The sequence below is a fragment of the Echinococcus granulosus genome, assembly GCF_000524195.1.
Source record: "Echinococcus granulosus chromosome Unknown EG_S00052, whole genome shotgun sequence".
Classification (NCBI taxonomy): Eukaryota; Metazoa; Platyhelminthes; class Cestoda; order Cyclophyllidea; family Taeniidae; genus Echinococcus; species Echinococcus granulosus.
The window spans coordinates 413,094-434,140 of NW_020170432.1; the positions used below are offsets into that span (position 1 = coordinate 413,094).

At 41.2% G+C, this 21,047-nt stretch overlaps 1 protein-coding gene across 1 annotated transcript; it reads left to right on the forward strand. All coding sequences in view use genetic code 11, as the record gives it.

Moving 5' to 3' along the window:
• Positions 1–1,159: 1,159 nt before the first annotated feature.
• On the forward strand, positions 1,160–1,723 carry EGR_06193 (hypothetical protein; the record flags this gene model as incomplete). Its single annotated transcript, XM_024495442.1, has 2 exons — positions 1,160–1,291; positions 1,661–1,723. The coding sequence occupies 2 exons, from the start codon at positions 1,160–1,162 to the stop codon at positions 1,721–1,723; spliced, it is 195 nt and encodes a 64-aa protein (XP_024350170.1).
• Positions 1,724–21,047: the final 19,324 nt, after the last annotated feature.

Below are 21,047 nucleotides of genomic sequence, written 5' to 3' on the forward strand. Positions count from 1 at the left end.
GAAGAGTAGGCCACCATCAGTCTCTCGCTATAGGGTACTCTTTACGGTTTTATTATGCATTATTTGAGCTGCACCACACTACTCAAGAGCTTGAGGAGAGGAGATTGGTGGACCAACAGTTTTGAAAGGTCCTCCTACCTCCACCCCTTTTTAGAGTCACAGGCGTCGGTGAATAGTCATTTGAGTCAATTTGCTGACTGAGACACCAAAGACTAATGTATGTACAGAGCATAAAGGGTGATAGTCATCTTTTATTTACACTACACCCTGCAAAGCAGGCACCACATGGTGTATGTGTGCATGCAAATGGTCACTTGTAATTTGCTATATGCATACCCATGTACACAGTAGGTGCACGCATTCTTTACATGCAAACAGAGTTAGGTATGTTTAGGCAGCAAAATATAAACAAATATACGAGCCAACTACACACATACATATACACACACAAAGTGAAAGGTTTGAAATTTAGTTTATATGTCAAGAGAGCGGGTAATAAATACAATCACAAGCGAGAGAGCTAGGGAGAAGGAATATTGGAATGTTTATATATTGTATTTGCGCACTCCCTCTACCCCTTTGCTTGATTAATCTTCGAAAGCTGTTAGTGTTATTATCCCCTAAGGCACTATACATAGCGGGAGAAGAGAAAGAAGATGGTTGAGGGGATAGTGGTTCACTTCTATTATGTGTGTGTGTAAGTGCGTAGGGTGACAAATAGTCTACATAAGTGTATGCATCACGTACGTGACTGTTCTGCTCTTATCACCCTTTAAACGCACATATACATGCCCTTTTTCTGGCAGCAAAGAGAAGGGTGTTGGCCGCAAGGTAATGCATCAATGTAGCGTGGAATAAATCTGCATCCCACCCACCTCAACTGCGTCAACAAGGCTGGGGGCACTTAAAGAAAGTCGTGATATCTTTAAACCCTCATCAGAGGGGAAAATCGGCGGTTAATTATTTCATTTTCAAGTTTAATCACTTCAAAGTAAAAGTAACTGAATGCACTTCTACAATTTGGCAAATAAAGTACGCCATCTTTACTAAAAGTGATGGAGGTTTAAAATGTTTTGTCTTTCAAAGCACAAAGTCCAACATCAACCACCTCCTTTTACACCTCACGACAACTCTTGAGTTGTCTATGTCATAGGTAGACATGTCTATAAAAGATGACCGTCAGGAGAATATGGAGAAGACGGGTGAGGGTGAAGGCAATGCCCTCCATCCCCCACTGAAGTGCACATTCCTCCCACGCATGCATTTTAGTGTCTACAATATGAAGTGGAAAGTCTGACTGAGTAGTCTTGACCGTTACAGATGTTTATAGACTGAAATTTTTGCTTGCATTCAAACGAAACCTATTGAGTAGGCAGACATAAAGAGATAGACATAACATAACGCACATGAATTAAGTGGAGAAGAGAAAGTAGTAGTTTTTGAATTCTACTATTTGTCATGCGTTAATGCACGTTATATGACACATTTGTCTAGTGTCTCACTTTCTACCACGACCTCCACCACTTGCCCTCGTGATGTCGGTGTGACTACACTCCTGTATCATTTCACTCACTATTGTCTTGCCAATTTTTACTCATGAAACTCACACATGCCATAGCGACAGACATTTCGCCAAGATCATCACTTAGTTATTACTCAGGTGGTGAAGAACGGTGGATCATCCTATACATCACCTGATCTGGTGCGACACCTCTTGGAATGATTCACCACCCGAGTCAAATTACTTGTCTCAGGCGGGTATTTGATCCTAGGTGTTGTGCTTTGCAACTGTACCTCTCATCTTATGTCACCTCCTGCGACTGCCTCCACATGCCAAACAGCACACCGCTTTTGACGAGATGCTAGCTTGAGTGGTCAGCAGAGTCATTGACTCGGGAGAGGAGAATGGTCGAGAGGAAAGTAGGAGAGGAGTACCCTATTGCTGGAGTGATGCACATTTCAACAATGATTTATACTGCAGGCTTCCAAACAAATGAACTCACTTTCCTGGTCCCAACAAGTTACAACAAGCCTTTACAACAGCAATTAAACCGTTCTCTTCACCAAGTTAATGAGTCAAGTACTTGCGCACTTATTTAGCTCGTTAAAAACTCATTTTTGTTCTTTTTTTCATCTCCACTTGGATTTTAAAGCGGCCTGATAAATTCCCCATGACCATTGAAAGAGGCATCCGTAGACGACATAAGTGTAAATCCTTTCCCAAATATGCAAGAGGTTAAATGTTTACTTTTCCTCCTCTACCTTTACTCTCTTGAATCGAGAAGACTGCATAGATGAGAACATCTTTTATTTCATAATTCTGCAAAATGGGTACAGGGAATCAAGTTCATATGCGCTCAGATTTAGCTTTCTTCTCAGGGGCCGATGACATCCACTTAGTCACGGGGTTTACGGCTATTGACGGCATCTCGCCCAAAAGTGTCCGGTCATGTCAATAAAACCGTGTTAATTCGGAGCTGGTTAGCTAAATTACTTCTTCACGTCTGTGGCCTCCTCACACAATCTTTTGATCATTCTGTTTGCTCATTGTTAAATTTAACCTTTTTGTGATATTTTTTTTAGCCATAATTCCTATCCTTTATCAATGATGGGGTAGTGGACTAGACCTGGCACCTGTTACTCCTTCTTCAGAAGGGCATATTCTGTTTCATGGAGGACCTAAGTCCAAATAAATTAAGCAGACCTCCACAATGGACGAGTGAATTTGTGGCTACTCCGGATGAAAGGGTGGAGAATTCTACTGCACCTCTGGGTTAGTAGTTACCCCATGCACAAGTTCGATATCGTAGTCGTCTCTATACGAGATCGAGAATGGTATCAGTCTCTTCCTCGTGTCACAAGTGTTCATAAAATGCATTGTCCAGGGTGGAACAAGGCCTTAAGACTGCAGCCAAAATGTTGCATGACAATGCGTCGAAAAGCGGAACCCGATTAAACAATTACTAACGCAATCCACCGCGAAGAATCATAACCAGAGGTGACAGGGTTTAATAGCCTGACGCTGACTGACGTTCAGGGAGGCTTTGCAACATGTCCGAGGGCAAATAAACGGAATAGATGGGGAAAATAACCCCACTGCACACCAGATTAGAAGTGGAATTTTGAAAGGATTTCCCGCTCATTTAAGAATTTATTTTCAATCTATCTGGTAGCGTACTGAAGCGCCATAGAAGCACATTACTCACAAAGCCCTCATTTATTATGCATTGAATGAGTGAGCTACCAACAGCACCGTACTTGAAGGTACAGAAGCTAAGACTAGGGTTGTTGCATCCTCCGGAGGAAGCTTAAATTGGGACTCATTATTCCCAATAGTACGAAAATTTCCTCCGGTTCTCCTCTCCCACCACCACCGCAACTTATCCGTCTGGCCCGCCTGTCTGCCTGTCTCTCAAATTGGGGACTTGACTCACTACAGTGCCTTATCTCTCCTCTCTTTATTGTTCTCAGAATAAATGGCCAAGCTTTTGACAAGTCCTGTGCTTTAGATTCTTCGTACGATTAAAACCCGCCTTTTGAAACAGTAGAGGGAAAAAAGACAACTTTAATGTGTTTTAGGGAATCCTAATGGTATTTCGCGTGAATAGATAGGAATCAATGACTCACCTTACCCGAAAGTACCTACCTAATGGGTGACTACATTAGGTACCGTTATTAAAGCACTGCAGCACGCACGATAAGCCCCAGTTTTATGAGCCCTCTCTCTCTACTGATATGGGTGGACAATTCCAAAGTAAGAATAAGATTATCAACATTTACTTTAGCTAATCATTAAAATGAATGGATTTGGGTAGGCGCGGGTACCCCAGCTAACACAATCACCTTTTGATCGTTCGTCTGTCCGCCACCTAAGGTAAATGCCTGAGTCTCGTCCACAGGCAAATACGTTGAGGCGCATTTGCCACATCTCAGCTGCTTTAAATGAAAACGAGTGCTTCTTTTATAAGAAACCATATTATTTACTATTAATTTGATCCACAAGAATAAAAAAATGAATGTAAAGGTTATGTTTGGTTCAAAATGATTCGTCCAGTCATACTACTTATAACCAATTAAGTGTTATGACCTTACCTAAATTTGTTCCATTTTATGCTTGTACATAATTTGACTATTTTGATTCAATAGTGGTAATTTATACGCCTCATTACACTTTCGTACTTGGCTCTGGATTCAGTGAAGATTAGGGGGTTCAATGCTAATGGCTTTCCTCCCGGTTAGCTTTGAAGGAGGACGCGACACACCCGGGCATTACTAACTTGATGTTATGCACAATTACCCAAAAAAGAGGCTATAGATTGGATTGCTGATGACTGTGAACACGTTTTGCCAACTGAAGAGGTTAGAACATGGCCACCCAAAGCAGCCTCATTATCTGTTATGAGAGAGGAAAAATAATTACAGCTTGCAAGACCATGCATACAAACACAACAAGGCTGCATATGACGGACATTAAAGCATGACTCATGGCTACACATATTAATTAGAGAGTGGAAGTGGGGAGAGAGAGGAAGAGGGAAAGAGCGAGAGCTGGGCAAGTGCCTCTCAGCCTCTCGGCAGGAATTGCTATCAGGGCGAGGGGAGGAGGAGGTGGAGGAGGAGGGTAGGGAGGAGTGCTAGTATGTAGTGTGTGGCATTTAACCCCGCACTCCAGAGAGCTTATCACTGTGTGCTTTACGCTTAACTTGACAAGAAAAGTCCTGTCTTTGTATGCGTATAAGCTAAGCAATGTACATAAGCAGGCTGACTAAGCATGGCTTTGCCTTTCTTCTATGTATGTATGTGTGTGTGTTTATATGCGTAAATTTCAATGACTCACATAGCAATAAACAAACATCCATCTACGCTACTAGCAGGAGCGAATGCTTTCAACCATGATAACACAGAATAGTCACCAGTAATGACGATTAGAAGGCTTTAATAGGTCGGTGAGTCCGAGTCCCGGTTCGCGTCCGAAATTCCATTCCACATAAACAAGCATCAACCATGAAGAACTTTGAGAAGGTGAGGAAAAAACTAAATAAAGCCACATTTAGGAATTAAAAAACTGACCTTTACCATTTTTTTGCGTTTTTCTTCCCGCCACATTTTGTTTTGCGACTGCTGTATTGACGGGACCTGGCAAAATCGCCTCATCTACACACAAGAGCATGGGACTGCCTTTTCTCCTCATATGTATGCCCCTTATGATAACTTTACTTACGACGCCTTGTTGACCAATCCAAAAGAATCGTTTAGCAGCCTCACTTCGAGGTGATGCCAAAGGCAAACGCAAACAATAGAGTAAAATATGAAGAGAGAATGACAGAGGGAGACAAGCTTCCAGGCTGAAGAATTACTGAACCTCCTTCTCACTATTAATCAGCATCACCGGCCTCACTAGATTTGGATTTTTGCGTACTGGTAAAAAGTAAACCCCTTCAGTGATAGGAAATTTGACATATCATGGAATGCAGATTCCTGTCTGTCCAAAAGCAGGGCTGATTGTCGGTTAAAAAAGAAAGGAGGGAGGGATAAATTGAGATTAGTTTTTGCAAGGGCTGTGAAAATAAATATCTGGAAGTGCTAGCCCTCCTTTATAAGCAATTAAGTGAAATGGCGACACAAGTAGACTGTGAATCCACCTTGAAAAATGTATTTTATCATTTAAAGCCAAAAACAATCTGACTCTAACCACATCGGTTTCTAAAACTACCTAGTTCGTATGCTAACATGAGATTGTCTAATGGTAATTCAAAGGTGATAAATTGTGGAGCTCACTGAAACAGGCAAGAAGGGGATGAGGGTGTAGCAGAACCCCCCCTATCTCTCCCTCTATTCCACACTTCTTTGATATTTGCGGAAAAGGGTGGATCTTGTTCCTCTCTACGATGGATCCGTGTGTACCGTATCGCATCGAGTTGATAGAGGCTTCCATTAATTGTTTTTTGTATTCCAGTAAGTAAACGAACCCTAATGAAAGACTGTGTCTGCAGCACGCCACCACCACACACACATAGAGAAGCCTTGTGGGGACCAAGAGATGTATGCTTTAAAAGTGTCGATAGTGAGCCGATGGTAAGTGGATGATGAGATCGCAGAGATACAAAATTACAGAAGCACAATAACCACATTATGTACTCACTTGATTGGTTACAAGAAGGTAACAGTCTTTTAAGTTTATTAACTTTAATGTGTTAATCTAAACCAGTTGGCAGGCATTAGGCTAGCAACACACCCTCTACCACGGCCCCATCATCTTCCCTCGTGATCCCTGTGCTAACACACCCATTCATCACCCCACTCAGAGTTGGTTTGCAAGTCTTACGCAAGTGAGGGCTGTCCCTCACGCTCACCTTTCCAATCATCTTCTACAGTGACAGCCACTCCTCCATAAAGGATTGTGAAGAAAAGTGGATCCTCCCGTATTTCACCTAACCCGATGCAGCATCCCTCTTGGAGGGATTCATCACCCAAGGCACCGTTCGAGTAAAATTACTTGTTGTAAGCAGGCATTTAATACTGAGTGTTGTGAACTACCCCCTTCCAAATCGCACCTCCTCCAACTGCCTTCATAGTCCAAGCAACGGAACATATTCGACAAGATGCTAGTTTGTCCAGTCATTAGGATTAACCAATCGATGAGTTTGTACATGGGAAGTTGGGAATGACCCAGGAGGGCGACTAAGAGAAAAGTCGAAGAGAGCAAAGTGAGGTGTACCCTACCGCTGGAGCAATGCACATCTCCTCATCAACTTATACTGATTCCCTACCGACATTTTGAAGCAATTTTTAAGTCTCTACAAGTTGCTTCCAAATTTGCCGGATTTGGGATAAATACTAGGCTATTGTGAGAACAGACAAATAATTGTGAAAGACTGTATAAAATAATGATATTTCAAAGCGATTGGAAGTAATGTGTAGGAAGTCGAAAGTAGCTTTTGGGGCTTTTAGAATCGTGTATATATCTTTAATCTCTTATTATTTAAGCATAAAGTGTCTTCTTGATTAGGAATATGTCCTAGAGAAAAGCATTCGACGGCTAGAAACTGCCTTTGGAAGCTGGAGTCAGTAAGAAGGTAGGAAAGTGGAGGCATTTAATTAAACGCATGAATCATCATTAAGTAAAACATTTGGGCTGATACTGCAATACTATTTAGGGGAGGGAAGGAGGGATTTTGGATTCTAACATGCTTGTCCATAAACCATGGCGTTTGAGGGTCGTTTCTTACCAAACCATACCAGCCTCCTACTGTACCTACTGTAGTATGAAAGTGATTGACAATATTGTAGCTAAGTTTCTTCTCAACAGAGGATTTTTATCCCTAGGCCTGTTTTGATGGTCCTTCGGACTTGTTTCACTGTACACGGGTATCACTTGTTTATCTTCCTTGTACCCCAATTTAGAGGTCTCTTAAAATAAAATTTGTTATTTGACTTTACCTTCAAATTTCGACGTAAATTTTTCCCCCCACCTCATAAAGTATCAGACACGACTTTTAACTCTGCTGGTTAAACATTTTGAAACGCTAGGCCCTGACAACTTTCCACACAAGCTCATCCTCCTTACTGCACTACGCACACATTACAGCGACTCGGGTAAGGAGTACTTAAAGCTCCATCTTACAGCCTTGGGCCTTGCGATTCATGTGGCTTTTGCATGCAAGAGGTCAGTACACTTTGGAGATCAGGGCTGTGATATAGATGGCGAAGCGAAAGAGGGAGTTCCAGCATAGTTCAATCGTACTGACATATATTTTTATTCTGTAATTCTTCTAGTTTTTAACCTAATGCCGAAGTAGGCGGAGAAATATGGCAGGTGGCAATTTTCGTGTACCTGAACAAATTACGGGACTTGATTAAGTCAAATCGAGACTCACATGCATGTAAGGACTGGGTCCCGGTTTGACATGAATGCATGTAACACTACCACTTTATTTATGCTCATTACCGAAAGATTAGTAATTTTGTCAAATAAATATCTCATAGCATACAAATTCGCCTAAAAAATAAGTGAGCAAATGCTTACACTAATAATGTTATTTTCTTGCATAAAAGTTTACCTCCCGGTCAGAATGGAAAAAAATTTTCATCTCACCGCTTCATCAGTAAAAAAAGCCTTAAGGTGTGATTTTTGAAGATCGAGGTCATAACTGAGACATGAATGCTAGGTGAAAAAAGTGGGACATGTGATTTTTGCGCATGTGGAGGCTGCGTTCCAGGATCCATTCCGCCTCCAGCCTCCCCTTGAACTCCTTTTTTACTGGATTGAGTGGGAAATCATCAACCGAGAGAATATCTTTATCATTCAGTTTAAATTTCTGCTTTTCATTTGTAGAATATCAAACTATACTCTAATACGCCCTTTCTATCACTCAAGGATGGGCATTTGTGTAAGTGCCAGACAGTCCCTAATCTTCTTCATTTGCCTATCACCTTCCAATGATGTAATATGAGCGCCCCATCCAAAAGGAAGACGCCTTGAAATTCGGCCAGTGCATATCCAACCGCATCGGCAAGACTATTCAATCAAGAAATATTACTTTAGCTCCGACGTTTTTTCTCTTTCCCCCTTTCAACCTTTACTTAGGAGTATGGAGGCACAAACTCAAGAAGGTAGACTCGAATACAAGGAGCTCTCGGGTTATAAATAGCAACGCATGTGAAGTAGTCGAGCCTCCTGCCAGAAAGAAGATGATGATGCAACGCTACAATGCCGATTTGATATATCATTTGTGCGCATGAAGTTACACAATAATGATGCCGTAACTTCAATTCCACACTGAGCGTGGCCATCGCATAGCAGAACACACACACGCACATCGTACATAAATATAAAAAAGGTTATGATTATAATCCATGATGAATGCGAAACGCCTATGGCTAAATTCCAAATACTAGGAAAAGGAGCGTGAATTACCTCCTACCCTACTATCTAAATGTTGCTGCTAGTCCTGGAGAGCCAGAAATCCAACACTACTTTTTTCCTCCCCACTCCCTCTATGATAATTTGTTATAAATTGCAGTAGGTTTTTCTTTTTTCATGAGTCATTATGAGAGAGGTAAAGACAAAAGCGTGGAGGAGAGAATCAACTGTCCGTCTTCTCGACCGTAATAACCCCTATTACCCCGTTTATAGGTGTTTTATTGGTCCATCAATCACTTGGATTAAGGGGCATATAAAACATCCATTCAATTACCTGTTTGATCTTATACCCTTAATGAAAGGTCGTCCAAATCATACGGTTGTTTTTATTTTCCACACAATCTGCCTTTGAGAAAATTTATGTACTTTCGGTAAAGGAACGAGTTGGACATGAAGGGGGGCAAAATGAAAAGTCTTATTCATCTCCTCTTTTTCTTTGAGGATACTTAGTAGACCTCTCAAGGCAGAAAATGTTTACAAGTTTGTTCATGATAGCATTGAGACTCAAAAGAGATTGACAAGGTGGCTTAAAGAACTACTGAGTGATCGGAATAGTTAAAAGGCGTTTTTCGGTCTACCACGGTGGCACAACTTGTTGTAACGCGTAGAGACCTGTAAAATGGGTCCATTTGTTTAGGAGCATGTGGTATAAATCATTGGCGAGATGTGCGTCACTCACTTCTACTTTCGTCTTGGTCGCCCTCCTCGGTCATTCTTAAATGTCGCATGTACAAACTCATCGGCTGGGTGATCCTGATAACTGCATAAACTCAGAGCTTGTCGACTGTCTTGTGTTGTTTTGCATTTTGAGGCAATGAAATGAGACGAGATGTGCAGCAGTAGAGCAAAACATTCAGTCTCAAATACCTGCCAGAAAAGTAGTTTGACTAGTGTGATGAATCACTACAGCAGAGATGCTGTTACAGGTCAGGTGAGGTACCGAAGGATCCACAATTCATCAACACCTGAGTAATAATTAGTAGTGAAGATCCTGGAGGATTGGCTGTCGCTATAGAAAGTGTGAGTGGAAAGGCGGGTGTCAGGGGCAGCCCCCACTTTGAGTATGTGTTGCCAAGACGGTAGTGAGTGGGATAATGAAGGAGTGCGCTCCCACAGAAATCACGAGAGGAGTTGACAGGGGTCATGGTATAAAGTGAGAGGCTAGGTAAGTTTGGACTGCATGACATTAACAATAATCTTTAAGGCCAACCAGTTTGTTTCTTCTTTTCTTTGTCTTTCAACATTCATTAAGCAGAAGAATATATTTTTGATCCATCCATTCCCTCTCTATCCCGTGCCTCTCAATCACTCATCACAAGACAGATTAGTTTGTATGTGTACTCTGTACTAAAGAGGCATCAGTCTGAATTAATCACATACAAAAACTAGAGTAGACAACTCCGTTACCAAAGTGGTGCGGAGATGGTGGTAAGGGTCTCTTCTCTACACAGCAGACTTGCGTCAAAGTAGACTTCGCGGCTAGTCTGTACCGCAATTGGAGGGGACTATGAATAGTTACGTTTAATATTTTAACAAATGAAACTCTTTTACATATGCTTATTCCTTTTAATCAAAAATTTACCTTAAATTATCCACTACTTTCTGTCTCACTCACTTTAAGAAAGAGCCTTCCTATGTAGGACTGGTTTCGAGATTCCTAAGGCGTGTTTATCTTTTTTCTTTGATCCTGCGATCATTTATTATTTATCCCACACTATAGCGCCAGTTGGGTCTCTCCTCATTCCAAAGCAACATGATACAACTTTTATTAGTTAGCTTTAGTGGCAAATTAATGACAACTGACGCCGCTTCTACAGACTAGTCTATCTCCACCAGGCCAGGGGGATATTCATTTTCAAAAAGCACATTTCAGGAGTAAATTGGCTTTAGCTGGATAAAATAAGAAGAAAAAGGAATAGCATATTTACTAGTTTAAATTGTGGAGAAGAATTCCGTTTACCCACGGGCTCATTGACATCAAAGAACCGTAGCCTAGTAGATAAACCTATCAGGTGGCATTATATGGGTCTACAAACTGCCAGGAAGGTAAGAGTTGGCTCAACAAGGAGTAATGTAAGGAGTGTACTAGTAGCCTACGCTTTTAATGTTTTAAAAGTCCTTTAAACCCTAACAATTCCATGTAATTACAGTGTGCAGCACTGAATACCGCATGACATGCATTTCTGATCATCTGACTTGGCATGCGTAGGACACGAGCTGCGGATGATCAAGCACGCATGGAAAATTTATTCTACAGTACAATAAAAAAGGAAAAAAAGTCGTTCGAGGGTGATACTACAGCATTTGATTGCACCCACCCAGTGAAACCGAAACCGAATAACTCCTTTCCCATTTGCATGAAGGAATATCCACTCAAAACTTGAAAATTTGTAAAAATTCGGCACATTTGTTCTTAGGCTGAAGGAAAGGTAAGACAAAAAGACGGGCGTTTCAGGCGCCTATGCGGAGATGGTGCTCAGCTTGTGCTAGATTGAAGTAGCTCTCCACAAATACCTTAGGCCAAATTTCATTACTAACCTTTTATTCAACTGACCAATAAAGACTTGGTTTTATCTTTTTACTACTCTTTTTTATCTTCCGATTCAAGCCTACAAGTCACACTTTTATTTTTTCTTCCCGACTTTTGAGAGCAGTAACTCTATAAAAGATGTGGTAGAAAAAAGTACAGCAGGCTTGCATCTCATTTTAATCTGACTTTTAACCGTTTTATTCACCAGCTATGCAAATTTAACGTGTTGCTAAGCCGATTATAACGGAGAATTTAAAAGTACAGGCTGGTTATGTTATGGGAGGTATTATCGTGGTGTTAATAACGCTACATCAACGTTGGTAGTAATGAACTACAAGAAGCGGCAGTTTAAGCCAATTTTTCACCTCGCCTACTATTTGCACCACCGAGTGACAAATTAACACCCGCCTTTTCCCTCTTTGGTACAATTATTTTGTAGAATGAAAGAATTTTAATTTGACACTGAATCAATTTTTTGGAGGGGTAGGAGGAGCGTGACTTTAGACCCCTTACTCAATACTAAAAGTTTTTTCCAGTGATCACCTCTCGGCAAATTAACAGTCAGGATGGCACCCCACCCATCACATATTTGATGCTATTGTATTTACTCGTGCATAAGTTATGGCCTGCTTCGGAGTCCTGGCTATACCAGAAGGTAAGGTAACTCTATTTTAATCCAGTGAATGAGGTGACAGATTGTATTGAGGCACCAACACTCATTAATCTAAATGACACCTTGCTCTATGGGGTCACTAGTTTTTCATGGCACCACGACCCCATTCCCTGGACCAATACAAATCGGAATAGAGGGGAGGTTGTAGAGTTATTTAAGTTAAGTACATTTCTTTTTTCGTGTGTGTAGAGGGATTTAATTTCCCATTTGCGTGTTTGTTTGCGTGCCTCGCCCGTTCATTACTGAATAGACATTTTTGTCTGATCTTATCATTACACTGGTATCACTTCGTCGCTTGTCATAAAGATGCTCAAACCCTGTCTAGGGCATTTGTGTGCTCCGTTTAAATGAATTTGTCTTTAAAAGAGTGTCAAAAAGCAGTAACTGAGGCGTTATTGCAGTAGTATTTTGACACTGAAATGAGGTGGGAGAGGTCTCTACTCTGGTAATGTCTTTGAAGATTGTGTTTTGATTAACACCTCTTCAGCCTCTTCTTCTTTTTCTTCTAAAATGGCTCATGAGTCATTTTAGGCGGTGGCATGGTTATCAGGACCCTTTTTAAAAAGTCAGCCAGTCTACTAAATTAACGGAAGTGTCACGTTGTCAAACCATTGGTTACTGATTGGTGGGGGGCGGGAGGGGAAAGGATACCGGTGACATTAAAATCATTGAATAAGTAGGTTGTAAAAGATTGCCTAGCAGTTGTCGCAATACTCTAGATTCTTCCATCTCTGCTCAAATTAAAACCCAACTCCCCAAGGGGATAATAGTGTTGACGTCGGAGTCCATGTCATTCTCCCTCCCCTCAAAGACGACAAATCATTATTTTTTTACCCCTACTTCCATTTTATTTAATTAAGAAGTAATAAGAGATAAATTAAATTTGATTGTTTTTGATTTTTTCTTGGCCTAAATGCAGAATTGCTCCAATATGCTCCTGATCCATTTTGATCTCGTCGGTGTAACATCAAAAGACCTGCGGGATTTTTTCTTCACTACCGCCAAGAACTAAATAACAGCAGCTACAAGGCTACGAGTGCGATAACTTAAACAAATGATAGAATATTTTACCACAAAAGAAGAAAAAAACTGCTGAGTGAATGCATTCGGTGATGATGGAGAAGCCACTTAGCCTACTGCTGTCCTTTTGTGAGCGCCGATGGTTTTATGCATTTGCCCACAAGATTTTATCCATTCATTCACTCATTCAATTTACACAAGAGCCCCAAAATGAACGTACTTATGCATACATATACTTTAATAAAATCTTTACCAATGCTAAAACGGGGTATCAAAAAATTTGCCCTGGCAAACACAAAAAGTCCCCTCCCCCAGCTCTCGCCCCTCCTTCAGCAGGGCAGTTGAAATGTAGTCCCTTGCCTGTATAAAATCTCTGCCAAAACAGTAAAATAGTTTGAATGAGTCAAGCAAAAATGCACTTGCCGCTGCTTGTCTTTTAAGCTTCATTCCCCCTCCCAGGCCGCCTGCCATCTCGCATACCACCCTTCTCTCCTGCTCCTCCTCCTCCTTTTTGATTGTTTTCCTTGTATTCGTGCGTGCAGATAGGCAGGCACTCATACAGACATGTTCATAAACCTTTAAAGGGAGTATCGAAAAAGAGCAATTTCAAAAGTTAGGATCTTAACTTCCTCCCGGGTAAAAGTGCCTTTTTGTGTTCTAGAGTGGGATTAAAAATCCTCCTGACAATACGAATATGTAGTCAGTTTCAAGTTGGTTGAAGCAGTTCCGATTAAATGCCTCAACTAATCCGGTAGGACCTTTCAGAAGGGGAAAACAAATCAGCTTTAATGACTTATATGCATTATATGCATATATATGTATTTGATAGGGCATTGACTTTTCACTCTCTCCTGCGATACAGTTGCCACCCTTAATTTCATACCATCATTGTTGGTAATCCTAAAGACCTGTTGGGCACATCTGTATCATGCTTACCTAAAATCTCCGAATAATTTGATTGGTTACTATCCCAGGAAGGGTCATTGACTAACTTCTCACCTCGGACTCGGAAAAACGAAAATGAACTGATTAAAAGTGCTTGTAATGTGGGATTCAGGCAGGAGTACAAGACGGTGAGCGTGAGGCAGATTACTGGTTGGAATTTTGAATTGTATCGAACAGGCTTAGATTTAAGGTGCTTTAGTTCCTTAGCTTCTTTAGTCTTTGTGAAGCGACTTCCCCCGTGGTTGGGTGAGAGGCGACTCCCCACCAAACCCACGAGGTGCATCTTCCTTGTTTAAATCCCACCTGTGGGGGATAAATGCTTGGAAATATATAGAGACGGAATGTGGAGCCCGATCTATGCTATTTTTTGACATTTCTAGGGCACTTCCTACATCTTAGTCCGGATTCTTTATACTACTTCTCTGCAAGCTTTTTGTTTGCCCACCATAAAGTTACTTCCACATCAGTTGCTTTGTTAACATCTTTATGGGTAATTTGGGTGCCATAAGTGGCCGGAGCGAATGGAGGCTAAATAGAACGGACACTAAATTAGACATAAAACTAAAAATATCTTTGATTCCTCCAATTTTATCCTCCTTTGATGAGGTTAAACTACCACATCAACTAGATGGGGGAATATTTCAGCGATCATTGAGGTGCTCGGCAGGTCTCCTTACCTCATTACATTATTTATTAATTGCTCCCTAAGAAAAAAAGTGAATTTTTGTGTTAAATAAGTGAAAAAACTAAAAACCATTTCCCCTATCTCCATGCCTCCTACCTCGCAGCCAGTCGACACGGAAGGGTATGGAATAGCTGAAACCCCTTACCTATCGACTGGGCTACAATGGAAAAGTAAAAGCTTTTAGGTTTGTTTAAAGCAAGCTTTGGCAGTGTGATTCAAACTTTGAATCTGCTTTTGACCCAAGTCGTTGTCGATCGTACAGTTGAGAGAGATTTTTTGCCTCCCTTGAGACATCCTTCGTTCCCTTCAAGGAAAGAAGATATCAGCTAACGTATTTGGAGAATTTCTACTAATAATGTCATAATTTATGACGCGCGGTGGATAAATTTATATCTATAGCTTCATTGCTTTGTGGGCGTATATCAATTTGCCCCATACCCAGGGACCAGATTGTAATTTTGGCGTCACTTGTAATTTACGAGGTGGTAAAAGTAGAAACTAGACCATGGCAATGGTTTGAGGGTTTAGTCCGTAACTAGTCTGAATTCGTTCGACGATCTGAGCATTTGAAATCTGCCATCCATTTGCTTGGGGTGTCCCGATCTTAGCCTAGGATCGTAACAACCGGTGCCATAATGGAAGGGGGTGAGAGACCGACAAATGAAAGCACAGTCAGAGAAGATTGGAACCCCTGCCAAGTTAAAGGAATATTAAAGCAACGATTGGGGGATATGTAGCACTTATTGTAGGGGGTTAAATCTTCTTTAAAGCAATTTTTCCTTAAGAATACCCAAGTGACCAGTAACTGATTGATATTGCCAGCCAAACTTCACGGCATTGAAGTAACATCATCTAAGAGTCGGTGCTACTGCCTTCCAAGCCCGCTCCTTAATCAATCGAGTTCCTCGAATTCTTGTGGGACAGTTTTCTGCCATTAAAAGGTTGATTCCGTTTCTTCCTTCCTTCCTTCCTAATTTAGCCTGCGACGACTATGTTGTTGGTAATACCATCACCCTGACACCTTATTTTTGTCATCTACACTCCCCATATTTTACAGAAGTTCCACGTAGAAGGATGAGAAGAAGAAGAGGAAGGAGGAGGAGGTTGTGTTTACTAATTATCCCGACTGGAAAGACTTGGTTTAGGCTCCCTTCTACCAATAATGCCGATGGACATATTTTTCATGCATGAGTAGAATGTGGTATTTCATCTCTTTCTTCCTTATTTGGTGATTTCCTTAATTATCATTTCTAAGCAGTTAAATTGCGAAAGTGTTGCTTTGATTATTACATGTGGAGAAATTAGAACTGGAGCCCACAGGCTCATTCGTTCATTCATTCAGTTTGTCTGGCTGTTTGTTCAGAAGCCTGTTTGGATGACTCACATGACCTGGTGCGAAAGCTGATGGAAATGAGGTGAATATCGCAATAGCACCGGTTTGGACACCCAGATCACCGCTAAAGACGTAATAAGGCACACAAAAGTGTGGAAGACCTGAGAAGCTACAAGCTTGGTTGCGACGCCATGATACCCAGATGGTGGACAAAACCACGAGACGAGAAGAGACCGGAAGGCACAATCCACCTAGTTAAACAGACAAATAGGTCCTTTAGTTCCATTAGTCGCCTCCCTCTACCATCGACACCAACTCTTTTCTTCGCCATTAAAAGATTATTGGGAGCCTCAGATACTCCACAGGAAAGGGAACTATGAGCTGGTTTTCCCTTAGAGATAAAAGTTTACTTCCACCCTCTCGTAGTTTCCTATATATATTCAGTGCTATATCCTCTCTGCCACTAGAATTGTGGCAGCTGCTAACCAGCAGAGCGGTATACCCGCAGAGCTGACATTCATTAATCATTCCTCTTTGCCACCGTTTTCCCACCTCACTGTCACCTAGCCGACCATCTTGGTTGGGCTGTGAGGTTAATGCATTAAAAATCACCTCTAAATTATTCTTCCCTTTTCTCGCTTCAGTTGTCAATCCCCAAATCGCATGTTAGTATGCTTCCCGAATGTAGACGTGATTCGTAAATCGTTCCATTATTCAGCTAAGCACAGTAGATGTCCGTCTCTGGTGGCATTTGGGCTTGGTGTCCAGTCAAAGAAATTACGAGTAAAAGTTGTTTGAGTCTAGTTTGCTTACTGATGCCACTCACTCACTGGCCTGCGCTGCCACTGCATCGGGATAAAATAATATTTGGGTTGGGACATTGAATAGGAATGTAACGCCGAGACAGTGATCAAGACCACAGGGCCGAAAGCAAGTGTCATTCTTTAGTAACGTCAAGTGGAGTTAGCATGTCATTAAGTAAACGTCTCCCAAACTACTTTGAAAGTCAAACGGCAAAAGATGTCGTATCTAAGTCTTAGTAGTGTTTTGTCATCATCGCACAATGATGCAGATAAAATCTTGCGGATTAAACTATCCAGCTTGGCCGTATTCCCGCTTGCATGTTTGTGGAGGGTGGTTTTATCGCACAGAAGGTTGGTGATTGGTGCCTTCCTTAAATTGGGCCTTAGGCATTGACCTTGTCGTGAAACCGGGACACTTCAAACAATGCGGGTTTTTTAAGTGTTTGATGTAGTTTACTGATTGCTCGCAAGACGCATTACTTACACATGTGTACATGGCGGCATGATGCTAGATCCCTTACATGTCTTAAAACAGGTGCAAACATCATTGTAGTTGGTGTATTGTATGTTTCGCCCCAGCCCACACTTTTCCCATTCCCGCTCTTCCCTCTCCACCTACACTCCGGCTATCATAAACCAATCTCCACAGACTTAATAGCAATATTCAACACAATAAATCACATCAGTAATCGTCCGATTTCACCTGGTCAATGATTTTACGTTGCTATGGTGCCCAACCAATGACCTGTTGCCGTCCATGTTGCCGCATCCACTATCCAAATAAATAGAGGTGATATTGATGCCTCTCTAATCAGATCACTGGATTATAATGCTGCAAAATAATATTAGTTCTGAGGGGTGAGGAATGGTCCTGGACTTCTCGGTCTTCTGGGACTCGAGATATGAGGCTCTGATCAGGCCACTAGTCCTTTACACCCGGTATACCTGATGGGGCCTTCTAGAATGATTGGAGCAACATTTTATTGACAGTGAGGCTGGACATGCCGGACGAATTACGCCTTTCGCACATGATTAGTTGTGACAGAACCAATGGTTGTCCATAAGATATGGCACAGAAGAAACTTTGTTGCAGATACTTAAAGCGGAGGGAGTCCTATAATTCCCTAATTCCACGTGGAGGTTTTTGGGACAAGGAGGCCAGAATTGCGTGAAATTTGGAAGCCTAATCTGATAGTCGCCCAAACGAATGCCTTCATCGAAGAAGAATAGCTCAGCCACAATCCAAACTTCCCAAGTAAACATCTTCAAGGTAGTTTACGAACGGAGAACACCATAATTTGCAAGACACATCGTATAGTGTGGTCATCATTCCCTCCAAAACGGCTAACCGGTGGAATTCCATGGTAAGGCTCTGTTGATAAACAGTACTTGAGCAGATGTGTGCTATTTGGTTAGATTACATGGACCTTTTAGCCCTCCAAGACTCGTCTTTTATAACAGTGTCACACAACTAGGTTCGGGCAACTTGTTTCACCTTTCGGCATGGTTGACACAACAACGCTCTCAGACTTGTGCGTTCGATAATGCCTTGGAACGTAAAAGATAACCAAATAAGTTTATGTAGTTCTTTTTATAGCCGAAGACAAGTAATTTGGAAAATTTCTTCAAATACGAAATCCGTCTGTAAAAATAATAAACACTGCATCTAGACATCATTTTACAAAGAATCTTATTTTAGGAGCCAAAGCAATAATCGCACCCTGGCCACATCATCTTCCATCTATCACGATTTTATTCCCCATTTACTTAATGCCCATTTTGTCTGTAATCATGGGAATGTCTAATGATAATGGCAAGAAAAGGTAATATTCACTTAGTGCTGGGAGAAATGTTTTACTTGGAATATTTTGGAAGAGGGCGCTGATGAGGACTGAGTAGTATTTCTCCCCTACCATTGCCAATTTAAGCACACATCTTCTCGTCACGGATACGTTTAGCGGTAAGCAGTAGGAGGTCATCCGTCTCTAGAAAAGAGAAGTACATCTCAATTGTATCTTACGGTAGCGAGTAGACAGATGGCAGACATAATCGTGTGCCCCTATAGGAAGTGAACTATTCACGGTGAAAAATTGCATATACAAACACCCAAGGCAAGCATAGTAGTGCGTACCCGAGAAGTGCGGGGTGGATAGTGGCTCTGTTGAGGATAACCAATGGCATATACGTTCGTCCAGCGTTGCAAAATAAACGCTGTTAGTCAGCTAGTAAGCGAATAACATTAAGGGGAACAGTTTTGCATATATGGAGGTGGGACAGTAGAACTCAATAGTGCTACAAGCTTGTTGTCACCTGTTAGCACCTAAGGAACGCGATTACTAGGTAGCTTTTCTATGATTTTTCAAGACGATGCAGATGTTAGCCACTTTCATCACGAGTTAATTTCAAAGTGACTGGGGTAAACGTCACGTTAGTTCCGAATTAATGCTTCATCAGCAATTATATACTCCTTCATAATCAAAAATAAGGGGTCTACCTGAAAGTTGGGCGGCTCCACGCTAGAAATAAAGAATTTATTTGAACATTTGATGCTGCTACTCTGCTGCATGCCTCACCTTCGCTTGCATGTGCAGCATTGGAACCAGGTTAATCTCGGCTGTAAATGCGGACTAGGTGGAATCATGTCCGATGAGTTTAATCGGATTTGTTTTTGTAAGGGTTCGAATTTGCAGATGTATAAATGAGAGCGTGCAAGAGAATGTCGAAACACTAAATTACCCCGTATCTGTCTATGCTTTATAATGCATCCATATAAACAATGGCATGCGTTTTACATGTTACAACGAGTTATTGCATGGAGGTGTACTGAAAACCGCGCAAACATATTTGGTCAGGTGACGACTTGAGTGCTACCGAAATGCGTAGCCTAAGTCAAATTAAAATTCCATTCGAGGTGTGAACAATTCCCGAGTCCTTCTGGGGCAAACGCATGGAAGGGCACCGCTAACGTGATAGATTCAATTTACCTGTCTGCTACAACATTACGCAAACGAAGAAAAAATTTTGCGACACGAATTTGACTAAATAGTGGCTTGGTTTTGAAACGCACTCTATCCCCGCAGAGCTAGCAAGCTGAATTGAGGAGTAAAAGGCCAGTAATTCATTTTGCAATATCGTCACGTGTTTGTAGGCAAGTTGGTAGCGAGGACATTAGGGACAGCGGTAATGTACATTTATCCTCGCTGAATAGTGTGATGAAAATAAGCAAAAGTTAGTGCGGAAGATATAAAGTCAAGGCGGCTGCTTTATTGGTTGGCTGGGAATGCAGTCGAAGGAAAAGGACCACCAGACCAACGGGGACCAATTACATTAATGTTCCCCCTATCAGAAAAAAATAGATTTAAATCAGGTGAACCATGGCAACTTCATAATGATTTTTACCCTTCATGGTATATTTTTTGTGCTGTAAATTGATTTTATGCTAGGCGAATATTGTAGATATATCTGACAGCTATGTTCTTGGAACGTTTTCAACAACCCTTTTCAAAATTATAACAGTTATTAACAGATGTGCATAGTGTCACATTAACCGAATTAAACAAATGGAAGGATAAGAAGTAGTGGTTTGAAAGAAAATCTAGACTAGTACAAACATACCATCACCATCCACAACCATGAGTGATTTTAGGCTTATAAGATATTTTAACAGCTTATCAGTTCCGTTAATTTAGTTCGTATTTTTTACTAGTTATTCGGTTGCAAAATACTCTAACAAATGCTGGCCTCTAATGTACCCTTTCAAAAACAAGATCTCAAGCTATTAATATGCTGCTTTGATAACTTTTCAAAACCTGAAAGGTTAGGTGAAGAGCAGTTTTGTGAGTAATTTTTGCATTCAGGAGATAGCCTTCCATGTACAGGCGTGCAGTGTTCTCCCTAATACATTAACTTATAAGTGCATACTTAAACCTTAGCACATTAAGTCAGTGATTCACCCAACTTTATCTATTTACTGGTGATTTCGCAGGAGCGTTTAGTCAGTCTTAATGGAAACGCAAATTGTATATTGCCAAAACCTACTACTCATGATTGATTGAGGGTGATGCCTCATAAAAGAAACTGATTTGAATAGCTTTTCCCACTCTATGAACAATTCAGTTCCTCTACTAGTTCTCTG